General features: G+C 46.6%; 1 protein-coding gene, 1 long non-coding RNA gene and 2 other non-coding genes across 4 annotated transcripts in view; 3 read left to right on the top strand and 1 right to left on the bottom strand.

The window, feature by feature from the left end:
* Positions 1 to 347: 347 nt before the first annotated feature.
* LOC132082801 (uncharacterized) lies at positions 348 to 2,664 on the top strand. Its single transcript, XR_009419870.1, has 6 exons — positions 348 to 382; positions 635 to 714; positions 1,300 to 1,323; positions 1,746 to 1,816; positions 1,959 to 2,065; positions 2,441 to 2,664. It is a non-coding gene; the product is annotated as an uncharacterized LOC132082801 (long non-coding RNA).
* LOC132082829 (small nucleolar RNA SNORD49) lies at positions 1,561 to 1,634 on the top strand. Its single transcript, XR_009419875.1, has one exon. It is a non-coding gene; the product is annotated as a small nucleolar RNA SNORD49 (small nucleolar RNA).
* On the top strand, positions 2,296 to 2,369 carry LOC132082833 (small nucleolar RNA SNORD65). The gene has a single exon (XR_009419879.1). It is a non-coding gene; the product is annotated as a small nucleolar RNA SNORD65 (small nucleolar RNA).
* Positions 2,665 to 11,620: 8,956 nt separating the features above from the next.
* The window catches only part of LRRC75A (leucine rich repeat containing 75A), a 57,798-nt gene continuing 46,727 nt past the window's right edge, over positions 11,621 to 22,691 (bottom strand). The window contains exon 4 of the mRNA XM_059487229.1: positions 11,621 to 13,737. Coding sequence (XP_059343212.1) covers positions 13,152 to 13,737 — 586 coding nt within the window. The 3' untranslated portion in view covers positions 11,621 to 13,151. The remainder of the gene's footprint in view (positions 13,738 to 22,691) is intronic.

The raw sequence follows: 22,691 nt of genomic DNA, 5'->3' as shown, positions 1-22,691 counted from the left end.
CTAAATAAAAGTGGCCTGAAATCGCTCCGACCTCTCCAGCGTTCCTGGAAAACGCAGAACCCAGGGCAGGGCGATGCTCCCAGGGGCTGTGCCCGGCCACACGAGGGTCCCTGCCCGAGGCTGTCACCTGTCCCTGCTCTGAGATGGTTTAGGGCTTTTTTGGGGTTTTTTGGGGGGTTTGGGCGGGGTTTGAGCGATCCCCACAGCTCCGCCCGCCCCGTTCTCTCACGGCCCACACGGGAGGAAATGGGAGCCTCGGCTCCCCCCGCCTGCGGAGCAGTGGCACAGCCCGCCCCCGCTCGGCGTGGTACGGCCCAAGGCTTTATAAGCGGCCGCCGAACGGATTCGCGCCCTTTCGTCCCGTGCCCTTGGAGCTGCTGAGGTGAGAGCAGGCCGGGCTGAGCTCCGGGCCGGGCTCGGGGCCTGCAGGGCGGGCAGCGGAAAGGCGCAGGCCCGGCGTACCGAGCGAAGGGCCCGTACCACTGAGCGAGCTGAAGCGCTCGCTCCCCCAGCTCGGCAATGGTAGCGGCCGCCGGGCCTGCCTGAGCCGCGCGGGCCGGGCCGCACCATTGGAAGGGCGGGGGGGGGGGGGCGCGGCCTCGCGGCGCGTGCCCTCATGGTCCTTGTCCCTCAGGCCACCATGGAGGCCGCAGCGGCACCGCGACCCCGCCGGCAGCGCCCGGACCCCGCCGGGACCGCGGAAACGCCTCCCCGGTAAGTCGGGAAGGGTTCGGGGCTCGGCCGGGTTGGAGCTGTGTGTGTGGGGAGCGCTGCTGGCACGGCCTGCCCGGGGCTCCGTGAGGGCCCTGCAGGAATCGCTGCTGTGGGGAGTGCTCGGCATCCAGCGCTGTGCATGGGTTTTTGTGGCGCTGCAGCCATAAAAATCAGCAATTAAAGCCCTTTTTAAAATTTTTTAATATAATGGACCCTTTCTGTGTCATTTAAAATTGCACCCAGAGCATTGGGGTGTTGGCGATTTCAGTTTGAAAATTGCCCTGTTGGTAAATACAGTCTTGTGAGCTGCATTCTTCTACTACTTTAAGTTTACATAATTCTAAATTTCCACGTTAAGAATTACTTACAGAGAATTTCCTCATTAAGAATTAATTTAGAGAATTATTTGAGTACTAATAGTTGTCTAATATAAATATTTCAGTGATTCATATCAATGTAAGCATGGGTGGAAACACAAGCAGAGTTGGTCGTGAGGGTCTGGTTTTGTTCTTGTTTTTCCCTGCATAAACTTATTTTATACTGCTGAAAAGCATTGTAGTAACACTTCTGCTTTTATTCCCACAGCAGAAAGATGTCGTGAAGTAAAGAGTAAGTTCAATTTTTTCTTCTTACATTAAGGTGGGCAAAGTTGTTAAAAGAAGTTCCAGGCCTTTACAAGTCAAAAATAATTGTAAAAATTACCTCTTAAGTTAAATAAAAACGAAATAAAACTGATTTTGTGTACACACAAGAGTTAATGCTTCATGACAACGGGGGAGATTGTACAACTGTTTAAGATACAAGCTGGTGTTTTGAGTGATAAATTAGAGGAGTTAATGAACGGCTGTTGATGATGATAACCCTGAATAGGAAGTGCCGTCAGATGCGAGAACTGACGATACCCTGGTTCTGGTCTGAAACACAGCTACACACAGGAGCTCAAACCTCCACATTCGCCCTCTAGAGCCAGCAGGCAGCTTTGCTGTCCCTGGAAACATCTCACCTTGTCCTTCTGTCCCACTTCTCTGCAGAGCTGGGCCTTCCACCTGGCTGTGACACAGCAGCACCAGGAGCAGCTGGGAGAGGTGGCTCTGATGTGAAGGTGAGTGATGGGTCTCAGTGCATTATATAGAGTTCTATACCAGGTGAAATGTCAATTTAGGGTGAGGTTTATAGGAAATAAGGAGCTTGAGTCTGTGTTCCTTAGAATTTCAAGCCTAATCTTTATTTTCTGATGTGTTTAGGTAGAGCCTGCAGGGCTGTGCTGGTGGTGATGTCCCCCCATCGATGGGACAGCTCTTCCCGAGTCCTGTGGAGGGCACTGGGACAGCAGAGCAGGAGAATCTGCTGGGTGAGTTTAATATTCATTGTGCTCTTAGCTGAGTGTGGTGGCTTTTGGCTGCAGCCTCAAGAAGAGACTTAACTGTACATTTAGAGCAGATTTTCTGTTGTAAATGTATAATTAATGAAGCTCTAGGCAAAAAATGCAGTAAATGTGTGAGAGCAGCTGTTTCTGCACTGCAGACACAGATAAAGGTCTGTTCCTGTTCCTGCCACAAAGTGTCAATTTCCTGTGATATCACATGATGAAACTAACCCAAACTTGCTGGAATTACCGGCAGATTGACTGGTGGTGAGCAAAAGGTTTTCTGATGATATCTGACTCATTAACAAATGCATTAATGAGGATTAAAGCTGGTTACCTGACCCTGCTCCTGTGTTCCAGGTGATGCTGCTGCAAACATCTCTGAGGCAGAAGGACTCCAACAAAACACCTGGGCTTGAGGAGTTTGTGTAGACAGAACATTTTTCTGCCTGTTACAAAGTGGTAACAGTTCAAATGTTTTATTACATGTACATTAAAATAATTAAAAAAGAAAGAACCACTGTTTGGTCACTTTACTGCATTAAGGAAAATGGGCACTCCTATAATGTGCTGTAAGATGAAGATGTACCCAGAGTGAAAAATTTTCACTGCAGATGATGCCAGTGGGTTTTAGGGTGGTAATGAGAGTTTAAACAAGACACCAAGAGTGTAATTAATTACTGCACAGATTAATTAATTACTGCACAGATCAGCCCTTCAGTGCTCTGACAACCAGGGCAGCAAATGCAGCTGCTTCTGTAGCTTGTTTGCAGGCTTGCTGTCTGTCATTTTGATCTCAAACTTGAATTTAAAGTCTGCTGCAGAGGCAAAGTTCAAGGGTTAGGGGGAATCTTGGCAACTTGGAGATGCTTTAAAGAGTTACAACCCAGTGTCTGAGGCCAAAACTCCCAATTAGCTTAATTATATATCAGTAGAACTGGCAGGTTCTGCACTTCAGTGCTCCAGACATCCAAAGTGATGGTGCTGAGCCTTCTGCCCACCTGGTGTCAGCAGTGAGGGTTTCAGGGTGTGCTTTTTGCAAAGGCTTTTTGCAAAATTTAATGAATAATTAAACCAATTCCTCACAAGCCTGTGGTCACTGCCAAGGGGGGATCACAGTGGTCACTGCACAGCTCCAAGTGGGAGAGCTTGGGATTGTTTTGCCTTCCCTGTGCAGTTCAGCTGAAGATCTGAATTGTTCATTTTGTTCATTGTTCAATTTATCAAATTGTTCATCTGAATTGCTTTTCATTTTGATTTTCTGACTGGAAGCTGCTGTGACCTGGTGCTGCTTGTGTGGCATCAGGGCAGTGTCCCTGTCCCTCCAAAAGCACAGGTGGCTGTGCTGCCTGAGGTGTAAATTGCATGAAATGCAGAATTTCAGGAATTTCTCTTAAAGTTAGTGTTCAGAAAAACAGGCTCAGTGTTTTTCAGAGAAATCTGGTTCTACAACATGCAGGTAAATGAATCTGGAATTTTTTTCCTAGAATTGTTACTGAAGTACATCCAGGGCTTAATAAAGACATTCAGCCTGGGCAGTGGAGTAGGTAAAACATGTTTGGAATTAATTAGTTGCTCTTAATCTGAAAGGATTTGAGCAGGATGAAAAACAGGTTACTCCTCTGCTTTATTAAAATTTAAAATTCCATTCTGTTCCCAGTGTTTAAAGAACCAAAACTTATTTTTGCCTGATTTTACGAGCTTGTGTATTAGAACATGTTTATATTATAACATTCACTGGGAATAGAAATGGGTTTAAAGCTCTCAAAAACCACAAACATCCACCTCTTAAATGTCAATCTGCAGACCATGGAGGTAAAAGCAGCCACATGCCCTCAGCAAACAGAAATAATGAGCAAATTGTTTAATGAGCTGTTTAATTTGCTCAAGGAAGGTTTGCTGCAACTTGTTTTAAAGTTCTTGCTTTCTAATGTTGGAAATCTCTCATTAAAGCAGAGCAAAGCTGATCTGGGAAAACTTGAATATTGAATTTACCTGGGTTTATTGAGGGTGCAGTTGGTATCTGTTAGAGATAAATATTCATGAGTTTCATTTTAGCATCACTTGTTTATTGTTCTAATCAAAACCAAAGTTCCTCAGCAGGAATCCTTTAGCAGGCTGGGGTTTTGCTGAGATTAATGAATGGAAAATGTTATTTCTGTTAGAAAATGGTGCCTTTCAAACATAACAAATGTCCTCAGTGTTTTACTGTGATTTTCCAGGGGAGCACAGATAATTTCATGGTGCTTGAGGGGAAGGGAAATAAAACCATTCTGTTTTGATTACATTTGGAGCACTTAAAACTTAGTGTTGGGGAATAAACAGCAGACAAAAATCTGGTTTTAAAACACAATTATTTTGGATTTTCTAAAGGTTTCAAAAGAACAGTTGGCAGGAATCCCTTTGGCACTCAACAGCAGCCAACAACCCTGGATAAATCTAAAGTAGATGAAAAGATTAAAGCAGAAAGAAAAAATATGCAACAAGGCAAAGAATGGCTGAGTGCCAGCTTTTAGCAATAAGAGAGATGGCAATGCCATGTCTCAAATCAGAGTTTGAGAGAAAACATGGAGATTATCCCCAAAATCTGGGCTGAGGGGCTGGAATTGAGGAGGAGGAGGAGAGGATCCACAGCTTGTAAATCACAAGCTTCACATTTCACATAAATGCTGGTTATCATCCTCATTTCTTGATTAGTATTGTAAAGCAATCCTGTCTGCAGCAGCATGAGAATCATCACTGATGCAAAGCCATAAATTACTGTAATTAATACTTGCCAGCTATTAATGCAATGTAAAGAGCAGCTCTCTCTTGGCTTGCTGGCTGCTGATCCAGCTGAGGCAGTTTGAGCTGCAGCTCCTTAATCAGGAGGGAGGAAGGGATATCCTGTGTGTCTGAGCTTTTCAGAGTGCAAGAAATCCTAAATATTGATATTTCACTCCTTTTCCCCTCAGAGCAGGAGGAGCTGTTAATTTTCCAACTCTCCTTCATCTCAGAAGTGAGGCACAAAGGAGCTGCTGTTGGTGTCATGCAAGAAAAGTGTCCCAGGTTTGTTTTCTCCTTTGTCCCAGCTAAAGGATGTCAAAAGCTTTGTTCCAATTGCTGAGACATCACAGGCAGCAACTCCTGAGCTGCTCAGAGCAAAAACTCAAAACAACCAGGGGGACTTTGGCCTTTCTCAGGCTCAGGGTGTTCCTGGCACCCCCTGACCTTGTGCTGCCAGAGCTGGAGCACATTTGTGTGTTCCTGTGAGAAAGGACAAGGTTAATGCATCATTCAATGCTCTGCCAGGACAAACATCCCCTGCTTTGTCACCTCATGTCATTTAGTGCCTTAATTTTACACTTGACATCAGTTTCAGCCCAGCTGTTATGAACTGATCCCAAACCTGCTGAACATGGGTGGGGTTTGATTCAGGGTGTGCAAGGAGAGCTTATTTAAAGAACTTTGAGCATTTTCTGCTCCTGTGCTCTAATTCAGAGTCACATCTGTCCTGCTTTACTCCAGCCCACAAGGTGGGGCAGTGACCAAGCTCAGAGCATTTGAAATAAAAAAGATTTTTGCAGCCTTGAAGATTCTTTGGGGAAACTTGGTTTTTCTGCTGCTTCCTTCCTTGTTTGTAATAAGATTTGCAACTTTCATTACTGTGTAGAGAATCCCACACACAGTGATAATGTCACTCTTTAATTAGCTGTTAATTAATGTGTCTCAGTGTTGGACCAGCAAAGCCTCATTTGATGAGGTTTGATGCTGTGCAAACTTGCAGTTCATGGTTCCACCCCAAAGTGTGAGGAGGAGCCAGAGGAGTTAAAACTTATTTTTATTTGATAAAAATAAAGCAAGATTTGCCCTTCATTACCCTCCCCTCCCATGCAGCTCAGGAGCTGCCAGGCTGTGCCTGCTCCAGGTGGATTTTGAGTCAGTGAACACCCCCAGCCCAGCACCTGTGTGCAACTGAAACCTGAACAAAATGCAAGTGAGGAAAGCACTCAGTGCAGGCTGATTTCAAATCCCTGCTGTTTTAATCAAATAGAGATGTTAAAAGTTTAATCTCCAATAATTGAGATTTTTGTTCATTAGACTCCTGTTCATTTTTGCAAGTCAATACCTGGATTTTTTTTCCATAACAATTTTTTTTATTTGTAATGGTTTGTGGTGAAATCATTGCACAGCCCAGCTGCAGCACAAACTCTAAACAAATAATGATTGATGTTTCTGAAGTTGCCTGTGGCTTTCTGCTGGGCTCTCCTTGGTTTTCTTTATCATTTTGATTTATTTCCCAGATGTTCTGATTGCTTTCTTGCTCATGTTTTCCCAGATCCTGTCAAATAGTCACTCTAGGTTTGATTTTCTTGGTTTTTTGTGTATTTTGTGCACTTGGAAACTGCACCTAAAGGTTTGTTGGGTGCTGTTACCACTGAGCAGTGGAATAGGCTTGAGGTTTAACAGCACATTAAAGACAAACTCCCAGCTAAGCCTGAGGTTATCAGCCATAATAAAAAATAATAAATTTTCCTGGATAGCTGAAACTTCATTAATAAACACCTGAGTCAAGGTAATAGTGGCACCAATGATAATTTGGTTATCAGCCCTGATCAGACAGCAAGTGCAGTGCTAGGCTGAGGTGATCTGTGAGCTGTTTAATGCAGCAGCAGCTGAAATATCCAACAGAAATGTTTCACATCTGTGCCTCCATCTGATAATCCTGCAGCAGCCTGCAGTGCTCCACATCACCTCAGCACAGATGAGGAACTGGGGCTGGAGCCCTGCTGGGAGCAGGCAGAGGCTTTGGTCACTCATTGGATGAAGCAATTTTCCTGAGCTGTGTCAAATCAGGTATTTCATTCCTTCCATCCATGGCAGTAAATAATAAACTCTTTGTGCTGAGTGAAATCCAGGGGATTCCTGCTGGGAAGATGATGGGAATTGTTTCAGAGGTGGGAGCTTTGAAATGCACAGTGATGGGCAGCCCCTGCACCAAGGTAGCTGCACTTTGAATTTAATTTATTGAATCATTCCAGCACCTCCCCAGCAGCCTGTTTGCTGCTGGGCTTTGGGGGAAGGTGCTCTGTGCTTGCAGGAGGTGAAATAAAGCTTCAGTGTCAGGGCCAGGCTGTTTGGAAATGCAAAACAAGAGCTGCATCAAGGGCAGGGATTTCAAAGGTGCTGCTTTTATGCTTCAGAAAGGTCTTTGGAGATGACAGCAACAACGTGGTGTCACCTGGCAACAGGTCAGAGGCTGGAGCTGAGACAAAAGAAGGGTTTCAGGGAGGAGAACAGGGCTGAAAAATCACCATCACCAAAATGGTTTGAAGAGTGGGTGTGACACCAGGGTGAGGGGACAGCTCTGGGCTGGTGGCTGCCCCTGCCCTGAAGTTCAGCCCATTTTGGGGGCTGGCACAGAAAAAAGGACAATATTTGCATTTCAGCCCCCAGCTCTGCTGTTTCTGCACCTGTGGTGGAGGGGAGCTCTGAGCCTGCAGGAAAGCAGAGCTTGGGGAAAATGCTGAGCCTTGGAATTGATCATTTAACAAGCAGGTGGGTGCAGGGAGGATGAAACAACAACAAAAAAGGAATGGTGAAGTTGTGCTCTTGGGAAGTGGTGTGGAAATGCACACAGCCCCAAGCAGAGCCTTTTGTTCTGTGTGTTTGAGGCTTTTCCACCTCTGGGATTTTCTGCTGTTTCTCTGCATGCAGAACTGATCCCAGGATCAGGGTCAGAGCCCTGGGGCAGCAGCTCCCAGAGTGGGATTGATTCTTTAGTGCCTTGGTTTTCATTCCTAGAAGAGCTGGAACTGCAGCTCTCACCTGAGTGAGTGACCAGGCAAGGAGCAGCTGCCCAAGGGAAGCTCATTGCTGGGTTTCCACATCTGTTGCAGCCCAATATCCCACAGGTTTCCATCCATCCCTGACTCTGCATGGCTGTTCCATAAATTTGAGCCTTTAGGAAGATGCTTCGAGGTTTTATTTATGTAGATTTTGTTTAGGATGGCTGTGAGTGCTGCTTGCAAAATCCTGATCACAAAGCACCTCCCCAAACCCTTTCCCAGAGCCAGAGGAGCCCTGCTTTTCCCTGGAGAAGGACAGAGCTGGCAGGGAGAGCCAGGAATGAAGTGATTTTACATCACACCAGAGGAACCCTGCTTTTCCCTGGAGAAGGACAGAGCTGGCAGGGAGAGCCAGGAATGAAGTGATTTTACATCACACACACCTCGAAAATCCAGTGATAAATGCCCAGACCAAACCTGCAGTGAATTAAACATTAATATTTCTCTCCTCTTTTGTAAACCTCCAGTCTATTTGTCCTTCCAATTACAGCTCCCTGAGAGCTGCCACGTGCACTCACTGCAGGCTGGGATTGCTCACCCCAACCTGCTGGATGCAAACCAGCCCACAGGTTTATTTTCTCCTCAGACTGAGTTAATAAAAAGCAAAGAAAAAGGATGGCCCAGAAGCCACAGGATCAATAAGCTGTTAGGAGCCAAGAAAACTCAGCAAACTGCACACATAATTAAAGGCTGTGTGAACAGGTTGCATCTTTTCTGACTCTATTAAATCAGCTCTTCAGTTTTATGTAAAACAATCAGCTGAGCTGAAGGTAAAACCAGCTGTGTTTCTGTGTATTTACAGATAAAAAATAGGGGGATAAAAAAAGTGGGATAAAAAATGCATGGCCAGAACTGCCAGAAGAGGCTGCAAACAAAGCATCTCCAGTTCCTCATCCTTCAGGGGTAACTGAGCATGGGCTGGTGGGGCTGGCACAGAAATGACACTTTATTCCTAAACACCTTTCCTGCAGTGCCACCTTGGGATCCAGGGTTCCAGTGAGCAAAGCTCTGGTGCTCCTCCCTGACAACAAACCCTGTGCTAACATTTTATAGAAACAGGTCCCAGAATGGTTGGAGGGGAATTAAAGCCCAGTTCACTCCAACATTCTGCTGTGGGCAGGGACACCTCCCACAAATCCAGCTTGTTCCAAGGCCTGTCCAGCCTGGGGATATTCCTTCATTTATTCATGATAATTAATTAATATTAATGTTAACATGCCTGGAGCTGGGCCCTCCCTAGAAGAGAGGCTGGAGCTGGCTGGAGGCAGTCAGAGCCCTGGGAGGGGTGGCTCTGTCCTTCAGAATTTCCTGTTGAAGACATCTCAGAGCTGGAAAGCTGCTCTGCTCTTACAGCTGCTGGTGGAAATCATCCCCAGGCACAGAAAAACTCCACTGCCCTTGGAGTGCAGGAAAAGTGGGATCAAGGCTGACATCCCTGTACCAGAGAGGTTGGGAGGAGATTCCATCTGTTGCTCACCAAGGAACATTTCCTCAGAGGTTGGGTCAGTTGTTTTTACCCCTTTTCCCTGAGCCTTGAGATGTGAATTCTGCTAATGAGGTCAGTTTGTTTCCTTGGCAATGGCAGATCCCAGCTGATGGAGCTGGGGAGCCTTTGTGTTTCCATGCCCTGAGTGCTGAGTGTGAGCTCACAGAGCTGCTGCTGCTGCTGTGACAGGGGGATGGAGCACAGGGGAGCCCTGGAGGGGTTCTGCCCCTCTCCAGAGGCAGTTTTAGTGGGATAACCCAGAGTGGTGGCACTGCCAGGGGCACTGCTGCCTCCCCTGGTGTCCCCTTGATCCTTTAGGTCACTTTTTGGTTCTTCCTCTGGCAAAGGTTGGTGTTTGGGCAGTTTTGGGTTGACATTTGCTGCCTTCTGCCCCTGAGCAGCAGCAGTGCTTTTGGCCTAAGTTATTTTGTGTTTCTGGACATCCCCAGCAGCATTTCTGTGTCTCCCTCTGCTCTCCCACACACTCCCTGCTCAGGGGTGACCTTTCCCAGCCCTCTTTGCTGCTCCCAACCATCCTCAGGCAAAGGAACCCTCAATTTAAATGAGTAACCACCTTCAGAACACAGCCAGCCTTGGTGCAAACCCTTCCCAGACCCCCCAGCTGGCAGGAACTCTCTGGAACTGGCACCAGCCCTTCCATGGCTCTCCCACCCCTCTCTCATTCCCTGCCTGCTGTTCCCATTCCCCTCACTGTCTGTGGGCTCCTCAATCTGCACAGAATGATTTCCAATTACATTTTTGTTGCTGAGCCCATAAATCTCCCCAGACTGGTTTGTTTGATGCCCAGGCAGAGCTGTGGTGCTGTGGGGAGAGAACCAACCAAGCCAGGCTGAGGCTTTTTATGCTTTATTTATTTTATGGTGGCCCTTTCCTCCTCTCCTGGACAAGAAATGACCTCATTGTGTTTTAATATTCTAACAGCAGCCATTTTCAGTCCTTGAATCCTTGAATCCTTCATGTAGGGCCAGCTAAAAGCTTCTGACCCAAAGCAGCAGCCCAGAGCAGCCCAGGGAACATTGATTATATGTGGAGTGAGCCCTGAGCTTGTTTTGATGTTGATGAGCTGGGAAGGGAAGCTTCTCACTCTGCTTTCTTTAAAAAAAAAACCCAACCAAACCCACTCAGTGCTGAGCCCACAGGATCATCATTATCCCGAAGTGCACGAAGTGGATAATTGAGCTAATCCACACTGTGAGGGAGGCACTGATGAGCCAAAGCTTTTAGAACCGACTCTCCACAACAGCTCTGCTTTTCTCCCCCTTTTTCCATGGCAGTAATTTGGTGCATCCTCCAGCATGCACGGATCTATTGACAAAAATCCCTTTCCAGCTCTTTGTGTGTCTCAGGAGGGCTCAATCCTCCCTGGGCACGGGGGTATTGTCAGGAACAGAGGTGCTCAGGCACTGCAACACCTGCACAGGGCAGAGGCTGGGGGATCTCCCTTTGGAGATACTGGAATTATTTCCCCATGGCTGATGTGTTTCCCAGCAGGTGGAGGCTGAGCTGGAGATGAGGCAGGAGCAGCTCCTGGGTGGTTTTTGTCTGTGAGGGAATGGAGCAAGGCAGGAATAAAGGATGCAGAGCTCACTCTAAATGCAAAGTGCCTCTGGTTTGGGAATTTGTGAACTGGGGGGTCCAGGCAGCTCCTCAGGCCCTGGGTCCTGTGCAAACACTTAGCAGGGAATAAAATCCTTGCAGCAAGGAGCTTGTGATTTAAATAATTTAAACAGGCAGAGGGGCTTGAGCTGTGCATGAGGAGCAGAGCCCAGTACTGAGGTACCTGGGTAGAAAAAGAAATTGCTGCAGTTTCTTTTTCTTTTTTTCTGCAAAGAGAAATCTTATTCTTGATTAAATCCCCCTATGTTCCCCCAGCTCCTTGGCCCCCATGGTTTGTTGCTGGGACAGAGCCCCTGCTGCAATAAAGAGCATTTCTGCCTTCAGGAGATCAACACCCTCTGGAGCACCACCACTCTCAGCCTTCCTTTCTCCCACATTATTTTATTTTGGCAATATTTAAAATTTAAAAGATTCTTTTATGATGCTTCTGTGTCCAGCTTATGCCCACCCTGATAAATCCAGCCCATAAACTGAGCTCTTTATTTCTCAGCCCCCTGAAGAAGCCAGAGCAGCAGCTCTCAGCACTGCCTGTCCTTGGCTTTCTCCTGGGCATTCAACCTGGACAGAGGGAAAATTCAATACTGGGCCTTTATTAAACATTATCATTTATTTTGTTTATGGATAGCTCCTTTATTTCAAACAGAAATATTCCATATTCACTGGAAAGTTTGGTTTTTTAGTTTTTTTTTTCATGCCTGTTGGAAAGAGTTAGAATTTAAAAAAAACAATAAGGAAAAAAGGCTTGGATACATGCAAATCATACTGACTGTTGCCAAATGTATTAAAAGTAGCAGAGTTTTTCCTAAGTTACCTTCTTGCAAATGGAGGACAAACAACCACTGGCAGCCTGAATCCCCTCTGGAAAAATGGACAGAGCCAATGGGACCAAAAATCTGTTTGCACCCAAAACAGCCAAGCTGGAATCTCTGCTGGGAGCTGCTCAGGGAAGGGCTTGGGGCAAAGAGGCTCCCCCTGCAAAGGGAGTCAGCTCTGCTCCTGGAACACAGAGAGGAATCTTCCCCACTTTCCTGCCCTGCCCCAGCTTTGGGATCCAGTGAAATTCTGGTTCCAAAAAGCCAAAGTGCCCATTCCAGCCCTGCTGCTCTGGGCTGATCCATTTCCCACAAAATAAAACCAAAGCCCTGGCTTGGAAAAAACTGGGAACAAAGCACTTCTGGTCCAGGGGGCAACAGCCATGGCCAAGGCTTTCTAGGGCTCTAAATCCCAGCTGGCTGTGTGGCAGTGACAGGGGATGAACCCCAGGCTTGTTTTACCTTTTTTAACCCTTCAGTGCCGTGGTCTCTTTTTGTCAGTGATGCTCCTGAGCCCTGACTCCAGGATTTGTGTGTCCCTCCCATTAAAAGCTCAGGAATTTTTAGAGCTGGTGGGAAACTGGGTTTTACTGGATAAATCCTGGGCAGGCACAGGTGCCAGCCTGGTTTTGGTAAGGCTGGAGGTGAGGGTGGTGTCCAGGCACGCTGCAGGCTGGGATTTAACCCTGCCCCAGGAAAACAGAGCTCTGCCTCTGGGCTGGGCTCACAATACTGACAGGAACACCCCGGGTTGGTGTGTGAGCAGGTTTTGAGCCCTGCTTTGTGTCTGAGCAGGTTTTTGAGCCCTGCTTTGTGTCTGAGCAGGTTTTTGTTGTATCTCAGGAGCCAGGCCTCTCACCAGTGATTCCTGAAGTCAGGAGTGGGAAGGATTGAAGGTTTATCCCAGGCAGGTCCCTTTGGGGTGGCTGCTGTCTGTCCATCCCACGTGGGGAGCAGCTGAGATGCAGCACTGAGGGAAGGGAGCCTTTCCCTGCACAGCCTGGGCACCTCCCTGCTCCCCTCTCTTGCCCTTCTGAGGTTCTGCAGCCCCTTGGAGATGCATTTCTGAGAGAGCCAAAAGCACAGCACACCACTAATGCTTCAGAACACCTGGCCAGCTGTTAGGAAATACAAACACTCCACGTGATCACTTTGATGTGTTCTTCCAGAAGGAAATCACTGACGTTCGTGGCACAGGGGGAAGGCAGCACTGGGACTCCTGGAGCACCCAGGAGTGGGAACAGAACTCCCCCAGCTCTGAGGTTTGAAGTCATCCTTGCTCAAGGTGCCCACCCAGGGGCTGGACATCATGTCTGTGCTGTGGCTGCCCCTTGCTCTGGGCCAGGCAGCTCCCCAGCCTGGGCTGTTCTGTCCATCTGCACCCAGTCCGTGCTGCCAGCCTGGCCTGGCCCAGCCCTCAGCTCCTCCTGGCTGTCCCCCAGCCCCTCCTGCCCCTCCAAATCACTGACCTGACCCTCCCCAAACTCCAGGATGGTCGGCAAATTCCCCTGCTTGGGGCAACGCCTCTTCAGGCTCACCAGGAAGGGTTGGGGCAGCGAGAAAATATCCACATTATTGCCCAGATCGATCCAGGTGACGCTGGGGAACTTCTTGGGGTCCTTGAGGGTCTCGGTGAGGTCCCTGAGGATGGCCTTGGTCAGGCGGTTGCCGTTGAGCGCCAGCGTGGTGAGGCGGGGCAGCCCGCAGAGGGCGGGCAGCAGCTGCAGCAGCATCTCGTCCGTGAGCTCGGTGAAGCACAGCTCCACCGTGTCGATGTGCTCCGAGCTGTGCTCCAGGTACGACGTGACCCTCTCCAGGTCCTTCAGGGTCAGCGGGATCCCCGACAAGTCCACGGTGTTGTCCTGGGGCTTCCCCATCAGCACGGCCTTCAAGCTGCGGGGGGAGGCGAGGAAGGGGTTAATGAGGGGTGGATCTGTTTGGGGACAGCGCTGCTGAGAGGGAAGTGTGGGAGCCTGGGTGTGAGAATTTGGAACTTTCTGAAAGGCACAGACCCAGCAGAGAACACTGCACCTCACCTCAGGTGTGGAGAAGGCTTCCAAAACTGACTGACATCACTGGGATCGCAGGGGTGGAGTTGGTTATTCCAGATTTTGGCTGGTTATTCCTGTGATGTTACAGGGTGGAGAACTTAGAGAACTAAGAGTTTGGGAATTGATTGACAGCACCGGGATTGCAGGTGTGGAGTTGGTTATTTCCACCCTGTAAGACCACAGGGAGGAAAACTTAAGAGTTTGGAGTTTTACAATATTAATAAATATGAAGCAAGATAGAAATTTTAGAGCAGAGACAAGTGAGGATGGGGTTGGCTCTGCTTGGGGGCAGCACTGATGAGAGGGAAGTGTGGGAGCCTGGGTGTGAGAATTTGAAACTTTCTGTGCTGTGAGAATTTGAAATTTTCTGTGCTGAAAGGCACAGACCCACCAGAGAACACTGCACTTGACCTGAGGTGTGGAGAAGGCTTCCAAAATTGATTGACAGCACTGGGATCACAGGTGTGGAGTTGGTTGTTACAGGTTTCCACCCTGTAATATCACAGGGTGGAAAACTTAAGAGTTTGGAGTTTTACAATATTAATAAATATGAAGCAAGATAGAAATTTTAGAGCAGAGACAAGTGAGGATGGGGTTGGCTCTGCTTGGGGGCAGCACTGATGAGAGGGAAGTGTGGGAGCCTGGGTGTGAGAATTTGAACCTTTGTGTGCTGAAAGGCACAGACCCACAAGGGAATGTCGGGAGAACCACAAGAGAACACTGCATTTGACCTCAGGTGTGGAGAAGACTTCCAAAACTGACTAACAGCACTGGGATCACAGGTGTGGAGTTGGTTATTCCAGATTTCCACCGTGTAACATCACAGGGTGGCAAACTTAGAGTTTGGGGTTTTAGAATTTAGAAATAAATATGAAGCAAGATGGAAGTTTTACAGCAGAGACAAGTTGTTCTTCTTTACCTTCTTCTTCCTTCTTCTTCATGGGTTTGGGTGGTGTTTTGTAATTGGACAGAAAATCCACACTTTGGGCTTTGAGGGATCAGTTATTGGGTTAAAAGGGAAAATAATCCAGGTGTCATTTCTTAATTGGATGGTTTAGTCTTAGAAGACCTCATAACAAGAGACAGTTTGCCATTTTGTGCCTTGCTCATGAAAGAACTCATGGCTGTGGAGCTGTTTCACTGATAAGAAATAATAAACACCTGAGTCCAAACATGAACTACCCCCTCTAGTGCCTTCCATCCTGACTTCAACAGAGTTAGAAAATAAATACAGAAAACCCACAGGCAAGGACGGGAGTTGTGGGAAATTGATTTTTAGATAATTATGTAATGTATTATAATTTATAATTACATTATAATTAGGAAATAGTCAGCTTCTAATTGTGACAGCATGAATTATAACACCTGTATTGTCTCACCCTTCTCATGAAACTAAAAACAGAATAAAAGATTTCAAAACACCTCTCAGTTGCCCCATCTCTGGGGCAGGGAAAGGCTCTTGTCCAGCAAGGAGTTATGGAGAGGTTTCCTGGAGGATTTCAGCTGGGATGGATGGAGGACTGTGGGAAATGGGTTTGTGGAGAGTTCTCAGGGCTGACACAAGGCCCACACAGTGTGCAAACCTTGAGATAAGAAATGCTGACTTAGAAATGCCATGGAATAGGACAGACATTGTTGAGAGAGAAATGGAGCTACAAAAAAGTTTCAGAAGATGGCCTTGCAAATCAGACTGGATACTTTGGAGAAACAGAACTATGAAAGATGCACTGTAGTGGCATCCATGAGGGGTTGTTTTAGATTATTGCCTTTAAGGCATGGCACAGCAAGAAGCTGATAGACCAAGAAACTTATAAATGCATTGTAATTTAAAAATAGTTTGCCTGTGATTGTGATGGCATGAATTTTAACACCTGCATTGTCTCACCCTTCTCATGAGACTGAAAATGGAATAAAAGTTTTTAAAACACCTCTCAGCTGCCCCATCTCTGGGGCAGAAAAGGGCATTGTCCCTTTTCCAGCAGCTCTTCTGCAGGGTGTCTGTGCTGCTGGGGGTCACTGGGACATTCCAGGGCTGTTTCATGAGGAACCCACATCCCAACCCCATCCTCCAGGAGTGCAAAGTTCATTTTTACCACCCCTGGCATAAAGAGGCTATCCTGGCTTTTCAGAGCCTTTCCTGCTGCTTTTAAAAGGGTGAGGAAGCCCTTGGTTAGACAGGCAGGAATTGCTGTGGGACATTTTCCCCTAGGAAGCTCCTTGAGCAGCAGGACAAGATTTTTGTCCTCTCAGTTGCACAGGTGGGAAACTGAGACCCCAAGCTTAGAAAAGGAAGCTCAGACAATTCCAGGGTGGTTTGACTTCATTGCCAGTGTGTGAGAACTGTTCTCTCCTTTCTAGAGGTCTACAAGAAACCCTCAGATAAATACATTAACCCTCAGATAAATACATTAACCCTCAGATAAATACATGAATTCTCACAATCTCAGAGATTTATGAGCACGAGCTAGGCTGGACTTTCACAGGTCACTTTATCTCCAGCAAAGCCCTGCTGGCAAACCATGTGCTGAGGATGTTTTTAATGAATTATCCTGGATGCCTGAGGGGGTGGAAGGAGCTCTGTGACTGCTGTGTCAGCTTGGTGGCCTCAGGTGTCTCCTGAGCTGCCCAAGGAATGATGCTGTGGAGAATTCTGTGATGCTGCTGCTCTGACTCCTCTGGGAGAGTTTTTTCCAAGCGGCCTATGAGGGATGACTGCCCAGAGATTCCAAATTAGGCAAAAAAGGGGAGCTTTACCCCAAAAATCCATGCCCATGAGTTGAGTACCAGTTAAATCCAGAGCTACTCCACATCCAGAGCTGTACTTTGGTGTTGGCAGCTGTTTCTCTTGGACATCTGCAGCCACATCATTTTTGGGAGCAGCCCCATGTGGGATCAAGGTGATGCCTCAGTAACAAGTTTTGCCCAGAAAAAAACCCCAAATCCCTCTTGTCTTGCAGCCTTTGAGCACCAAAGCAGCATCTCACCCCCAAATAAAGCACAGAGCACCCCTGGGAATCAGTGATAACCATTTATCAGCACGGCAGCCAGGGCTTGATCCTGGTTTTATCCATTTTTTCCTGTGGGATGTCTGGTGTGGCCTTAAATAAGCAAAGTTAAGGAGACAACAAAGGGGGAATGGGGACAGCTTCAGGACAGCTGTATTTTTTTTTTTCCTATTTTCATCTGCTTTCATTATTGCTGCACATTTGTTCTTTCCCTCAGAGCATGTATGGGATTTCTGCCAGGCAGGAAAAGGGGATTTCTCCCTGGGGTTCCATCCTTTCCCCCTGAGAGGGATTTAGCAGATCCCCAGTGGAACAGATTGACTGATTCCCTTTCCAAGCTGCCTTTTCACCCTGCAGATGAGCACAAAGATCCCCTGAACCCCCAGGTCAGAGTGGCCTGGGCTGCTCCTGGGGGAGGCTTTGCCCTCCTGTCCCTGGGGAGCCAAGCAAACAAACCCCAAACAGGATTGCATCCAAGCAGTTCTGAGGCAGAACATGGAAATAAGAGGGATATTTATGTTAACAAACAGCTGGAAAAGCTCCCAGCCCTGCCAGAAAATTGGCCCCAAATCCCAGGAGGAAAATCTTAACCATTAAACAAATCCCTGTGAGCTTTAGTGGGGGATCAGTTACACCCACTTGGTTTCATCCTCACATTTTACAAGGCTGTTCCACAGGGAAAACACTGATTTTTTTCTTCCCCCCCAAGCTGGGGTTTTGCCCAATATAACACCAGGATTGGGAATAGAGCCCTTCCCTAAGCTCCACACTGGCAGGATGCTGATTTATCCACGCTCACGCTGAGCTGAAAGCTCTGTGCCATGGAATCAGATCAGAAAATGTTGTCATAAACAGAAATATTGATGTTCAGATCAAAGGGAATGAAAAGAAAGGGGTTTCCTCCTGCTTTAAATTCATGGCACTGCTCTCAAGCACTGCACAAATCGTGACTTGTGTCGTGTGCTGAAGGAAAATTGGGATGTTCAGCCCAATTCCCTGCAAAGGAACAGCTCAGGGAAAATGAAGAGGCAGCCCCAGAGAGTGAGGAATTCCAGCAAGGAATTTGGAGAGACACCTGGTGAGAAAAGTATTTCTGAAAATGTCAGTGAAACATTAGTGGGTGTAATGAGTCACCCAAAAAAATCCAACGCAACAAAAGAAAGGTAAAATCCTGAGATAAAAGATTTGTCCTGAAATAATGGTGGTAGCAAGGATCAGCATTGAATCTTTTTTCAAAATCCCTGCGCCAAACGATGGCAAACACTGGAGTAGAGACTGGGAAAGGAAGGAATACAAACAAATGCTGCAAAATCAGTGAGAATTGTGAGTAAAGGCCTGAGAATCCCCACCCTCAGAGGAGGAATCAAGACAAATAAATACATTTTTATTGATTATTTGTCTTGAATAATAAATAACTATTACATAATTATTTAGCTGAAAGAGGGAATGTGACTTGATAATAACATATTGTATATTAAATAGCCTGTACTATTTCATATTATACTTATATATTATTATTTTGTATAATATTATTGTATTGATTTATTGTTATTTATTATATTAATTATTATATTATATTATATTATATTATATTACATTATATTATATTACATTATATTATAGTATATTACATTATATTATAGTATAGTATATTATAGTATATTACAGCATATATATTATAGTATAGTATTTATTTATTTTTATTATATTTATATTTTATATTATAATTATATATTATTATTTTATATTTTATTTATATATTATAAAATATATCAATATAATGAGGATGAATGAAACAGAAATGAGAATTAAATGCTCTTTTTTCACCCCTCTTAATGCAGGATCTGAGGACACCTCCTGATGCTGAAAGACTGAATTCTTAGGGCATAAAAGGAGCTCAAATTAACCTGCAGCCATGGGATAGCCCTGAGATCAAGGACTTTGTGGAGGTCCCAGGTGGACAGGGCACTGCTGTGGCTGAGAACATCCAAAATTGTGGTAGGATTTAAAAATAAATAAAGAAATAAAAAATTGGCTGTGGACTGACTGGTATTGAGGAGCAATCAAAATTCTGCAGTTCACCCAAATGGAGTGACCAGAACTGGAGTTGCCAAATTCTCCAAAATTTAGAGCCAGGAAATTCCTCCTTTGGGTTCATCATTTTTTTTTACTGAATTTTACACAAACCCAGTGTGGGCACTGCTGGGATTGCTCCTGAGCTGCCCCAGCTCTGTGGTCACAAAGGTTTATAAAAAAGGTTTATAAACAGCACAGTTTAAAGCCTCTGTTCCCCACAGCTTGGAAAGACCCCTCCTCAGAGACTCTCAGGGTAAAGAGGATTTTTAAAATACATAAATTTCAAAATATGGAACTTTAAAGCTCCTTTTGAGCTTACCAATAAATTCATTAAAAATTCCTAAGTCTTTGCTGGTAAGAAAGCACCAGTGGGGATTAATTATTGTGCTCTCTTCTTGTTCCAAGAGCTTTCCCAGTTTTGCCAAGGTTTGCACTTTTCATGTCAGAAACTCCCAAAATCCCTGTTACAACATCATCCCTGTGCTGCCCAAATTCCAGCCTGCTCCTCCTGCAGAGTGCTGGGTTTTGGAGGGTAGGAAGGGCAGGTTGCTCAGCCTGGCCCTGAAATGTGACATCAAAATTAACTTTAATGTGTTTATAAAATGATTGTGCCTGCTGGGAATGCTCTGTGGGAATCACAACCCTAAACAGTATATTGAAAATAAATAAATAAATATCCCCAAACAGTTTGGGCTGCTCCTTGGATTCAGCACAGGAATTTTGAAGCACCTTAAAAGCAAACCTGGAGGGGAAAGCTAAAATTGTTCCTATGGCAGCAGGACCCCACAGTGACCTCCTGTGCTGTTCTGTGCCCTCACAGCTTCCCAAATCCCCAAATCCCCAAATCCCCAAATCCCCGTTTCCCTTGGCTCCACACCAAGCTCCAGGCCAGGGGTTTGGATGGCAAAAGGGAATTCTGGGCTCCTGGGAGGGCTCCATCCATAAATCCTGGCCAGCAGGATCAGAGTCAGGAGCTGTGGCTGACAGCTCTGATCCATGCAATGCTTTGGGCTGGAAGGGACCCACAGGGACACACAGGGACCCAAACCAGCCCCTCCATGGGGACAGGCACAGGTACAAACCTAAAACCCAAAACCTAAAACCCCAAGGAGAGGGAATTCTATCCTGGGTGAGGGCTGGCCACTCCCACAGCCACAAGGCTCCACCTCGGGCTGTGGGACAAAGGGACACTGGAGAGCAGGGACAGAGCAGGGACAGCCCCCAGTGTCACCTCATAGAGCAGGGACACCCAAGAGAGCAGGGACACCCCACAGTGTCACCTCACAAAGCAGGGACACCCCACAGTGTCAGCTCACAGGGCAGGGACACCCCACAGTGTCACCTCACAGGGCAGAGACACCTCACAGTGTCACCTCATAGAGCAGAGACACCCCACAGAACAGGGACACCCCAGAGTGTCACCCCATAGAGTAGGGACACCCCACAAAGCAGGGACACCTCACAGAGCAGGGACACCTCACAGTGTCACCTCACAGGGCAGGGACACTCCACAGTGTCACCTCACAGGGCAGGGACACCCAAGAGAGGTGTCACCCAACAGAGCAGCATCACCACACAGAGAAGTGTCACCTCACAGAGCAATGTCACCCAAAAATGTCATCCCACAGATCAGTGACATCCCACAGAGCAGAGACACCTCACAGAGCAGTGGCACCCAACAGAGCAGTGGCACCCAAAAACATCACCCCACAGAACAGTGTCCCCTCACAGAGCAGTGTCACCTCACAATGTCACCCAAGAGCAGTGTCTGGGGTCCTGCTGGACTCCCTGACCTGGGAGGGCTGTCCCAGGATGATCCCATGGAAATGCCACCCACCCTTGTCCCCCTGTCCCTCCCCTGTCCCTCAGTGTCCCTCAGCAAAGGGACCCCATGAAAAGCCGGGAGCTGCTCAGAAATTGGATTTCTGCTATCCCCCCATCAATATCTCCAGCAGGGACAATTAGCAACTCATTTGCATGCAGCTCATTTGAATACAGCTCATTTGCATGCAGGTTGGGATGGGGAGGGAAGGGAAAGCTCCTTGCTCTGTTTCAGAACCATCATTCCTCCCCCCTTCTCAATTTGTTTTTATTTCCTGCTAAACAAAATGCTAAAAATAAACACTTGGGAGCAATCAAAATGCTTTGCTATAATTATAACTCTATTTAATTTAGTGGGGAAAAAAAATAAAAGTAAATCTGCTGCTGTTGGAGAGCTCCATTTTCCTATCCCATCCTCCCCAAAATAAAATGTATTTATATCACCCTCCCAACGATCCAATTTGCTCCCAAACCTCTGATTTTATACAGAAATTGCTGGAATTTTCCCAGCAAACTCCACTCCAGGGGAATAAGGAGCTGCAGCTGATAGAACCTGGATTTTACAGGAGAGGCAATTTGCACAGAGAAAAGCAATCAGCAATTCAAAGGAAAACATCCTGGGCTCGTTGCTTCTGGAAATGACTCCCTGGAAGAGAATTGGCCCAAAATAAGGATTTGTGTTACAATAAATGAGAGTTTGCCATAAAACAAACAGCATTTTCTTCACATTCTAGCACAGGAGGGGAAAAAAAGGCTGGAAAGGCTCTTGGAAAGGGACTTTTATGATTGAAGAGATACAAAAGTACCCAAATAATGCTGGATTTACATGAGCAATTCCCCACTAAGGAGAGAGGAAGCAGGGCTGGTTAGGAAAAGGACCTTTAAATCCATTTGCAGCCCTCAGGAACCAGAGGGAAGAGGCCACAGGAAAAGAAATTCCGAATAATTTGCTCATAAAAACACCCAACTGGCTGCCAGCAGTGTAAAAAAAGCGAAAGAAGAGGAGGAAAATGAAAAGGGAGAGGGATGTGATGGAGAACAGCAGTGCTGGCCAGGACTCCTGCATTTTTCTGGAAAAGCAGGATGGAGATTTCCCTAAAATCCATAATTCCAGCCTCCCCCTTTGGTTTTGTTGGTGCTGTGTTTGATTTTTGGAAGGAATGAGCCCATTAGAGGCTGGATGTGATCTCACAAGTGAGGGCAGAGCGTGGCTGCTCCTGCTCTGTCCCCTCACCACAAACTGAGTTTTGCCACGTCGATAGAAATTGGGGCTGGTGTTAATTATCCCCATCCCAATCCAGAGCCTCAGGAGCTTTGGGATGGGGGAAACACCCAGGAACAGCCAGAATTGAGAGGCAACGGCTCCAATTCACCAAAATCCTCTCCCAGCCCTCAAATCTGCCCCTGGTGCTGTCAAACAACAACAACAACAACAACAACAACAACAACAACAACAACAACAACAACAACAACAAAAACAAACAAAAAAACCCCCAAAAATGTGTGGAGAACTCCCTGTATCCAGGCCCTCACTGGGGTTTGAGGTTCACACTCGGCAGAGGCTCTTTGTGTTTCCTGTTCCTTGAAATAAGTTGAATTCCATTCACACAAAAGGGAAAACCCCAGGATTTTTGGGGGTGGGGAGAGAAATTTCAACTCTGATCCTCCAGCCCAGTTTTCTCATCAGAAACCAAAAAAAAAAAACCAACAACAACAAAAACAAAACCCCTCTCCCAACTGCTCTTCCTGCAATTAGGGAGTGATCAGCTGCCAAAATGTGTGCCTGGGGCTTGGCTTTCCCTAAAATGTTTATTTTCTTGGAGCACAGATCACATTTGGAAGAGTTTAGGCAGGCTGAGGTCCCCTCTTGCTCTGATGAGAGCCAGAGCCCGAG

Source organism: Ammospiza nelsoni, chromosome 21, assembly GCF_027579445.1.
Source record: "Ammospiza nelsoni isolate bAmmNel1 chromosome 21, bAmmNel1.pri, whole genome shotgun sequence".
Lineage (NCBI taxonomy): Eukaryota > Metazoa > Chordata > Aves > Passeriformes > Passerellidae > Ammospiza > Ammospiza nelsoni.
Note: the sequence above shows the minus strand (reverse complement) of the source record. Positions and strands in the feature narration are given on the sequence as shown.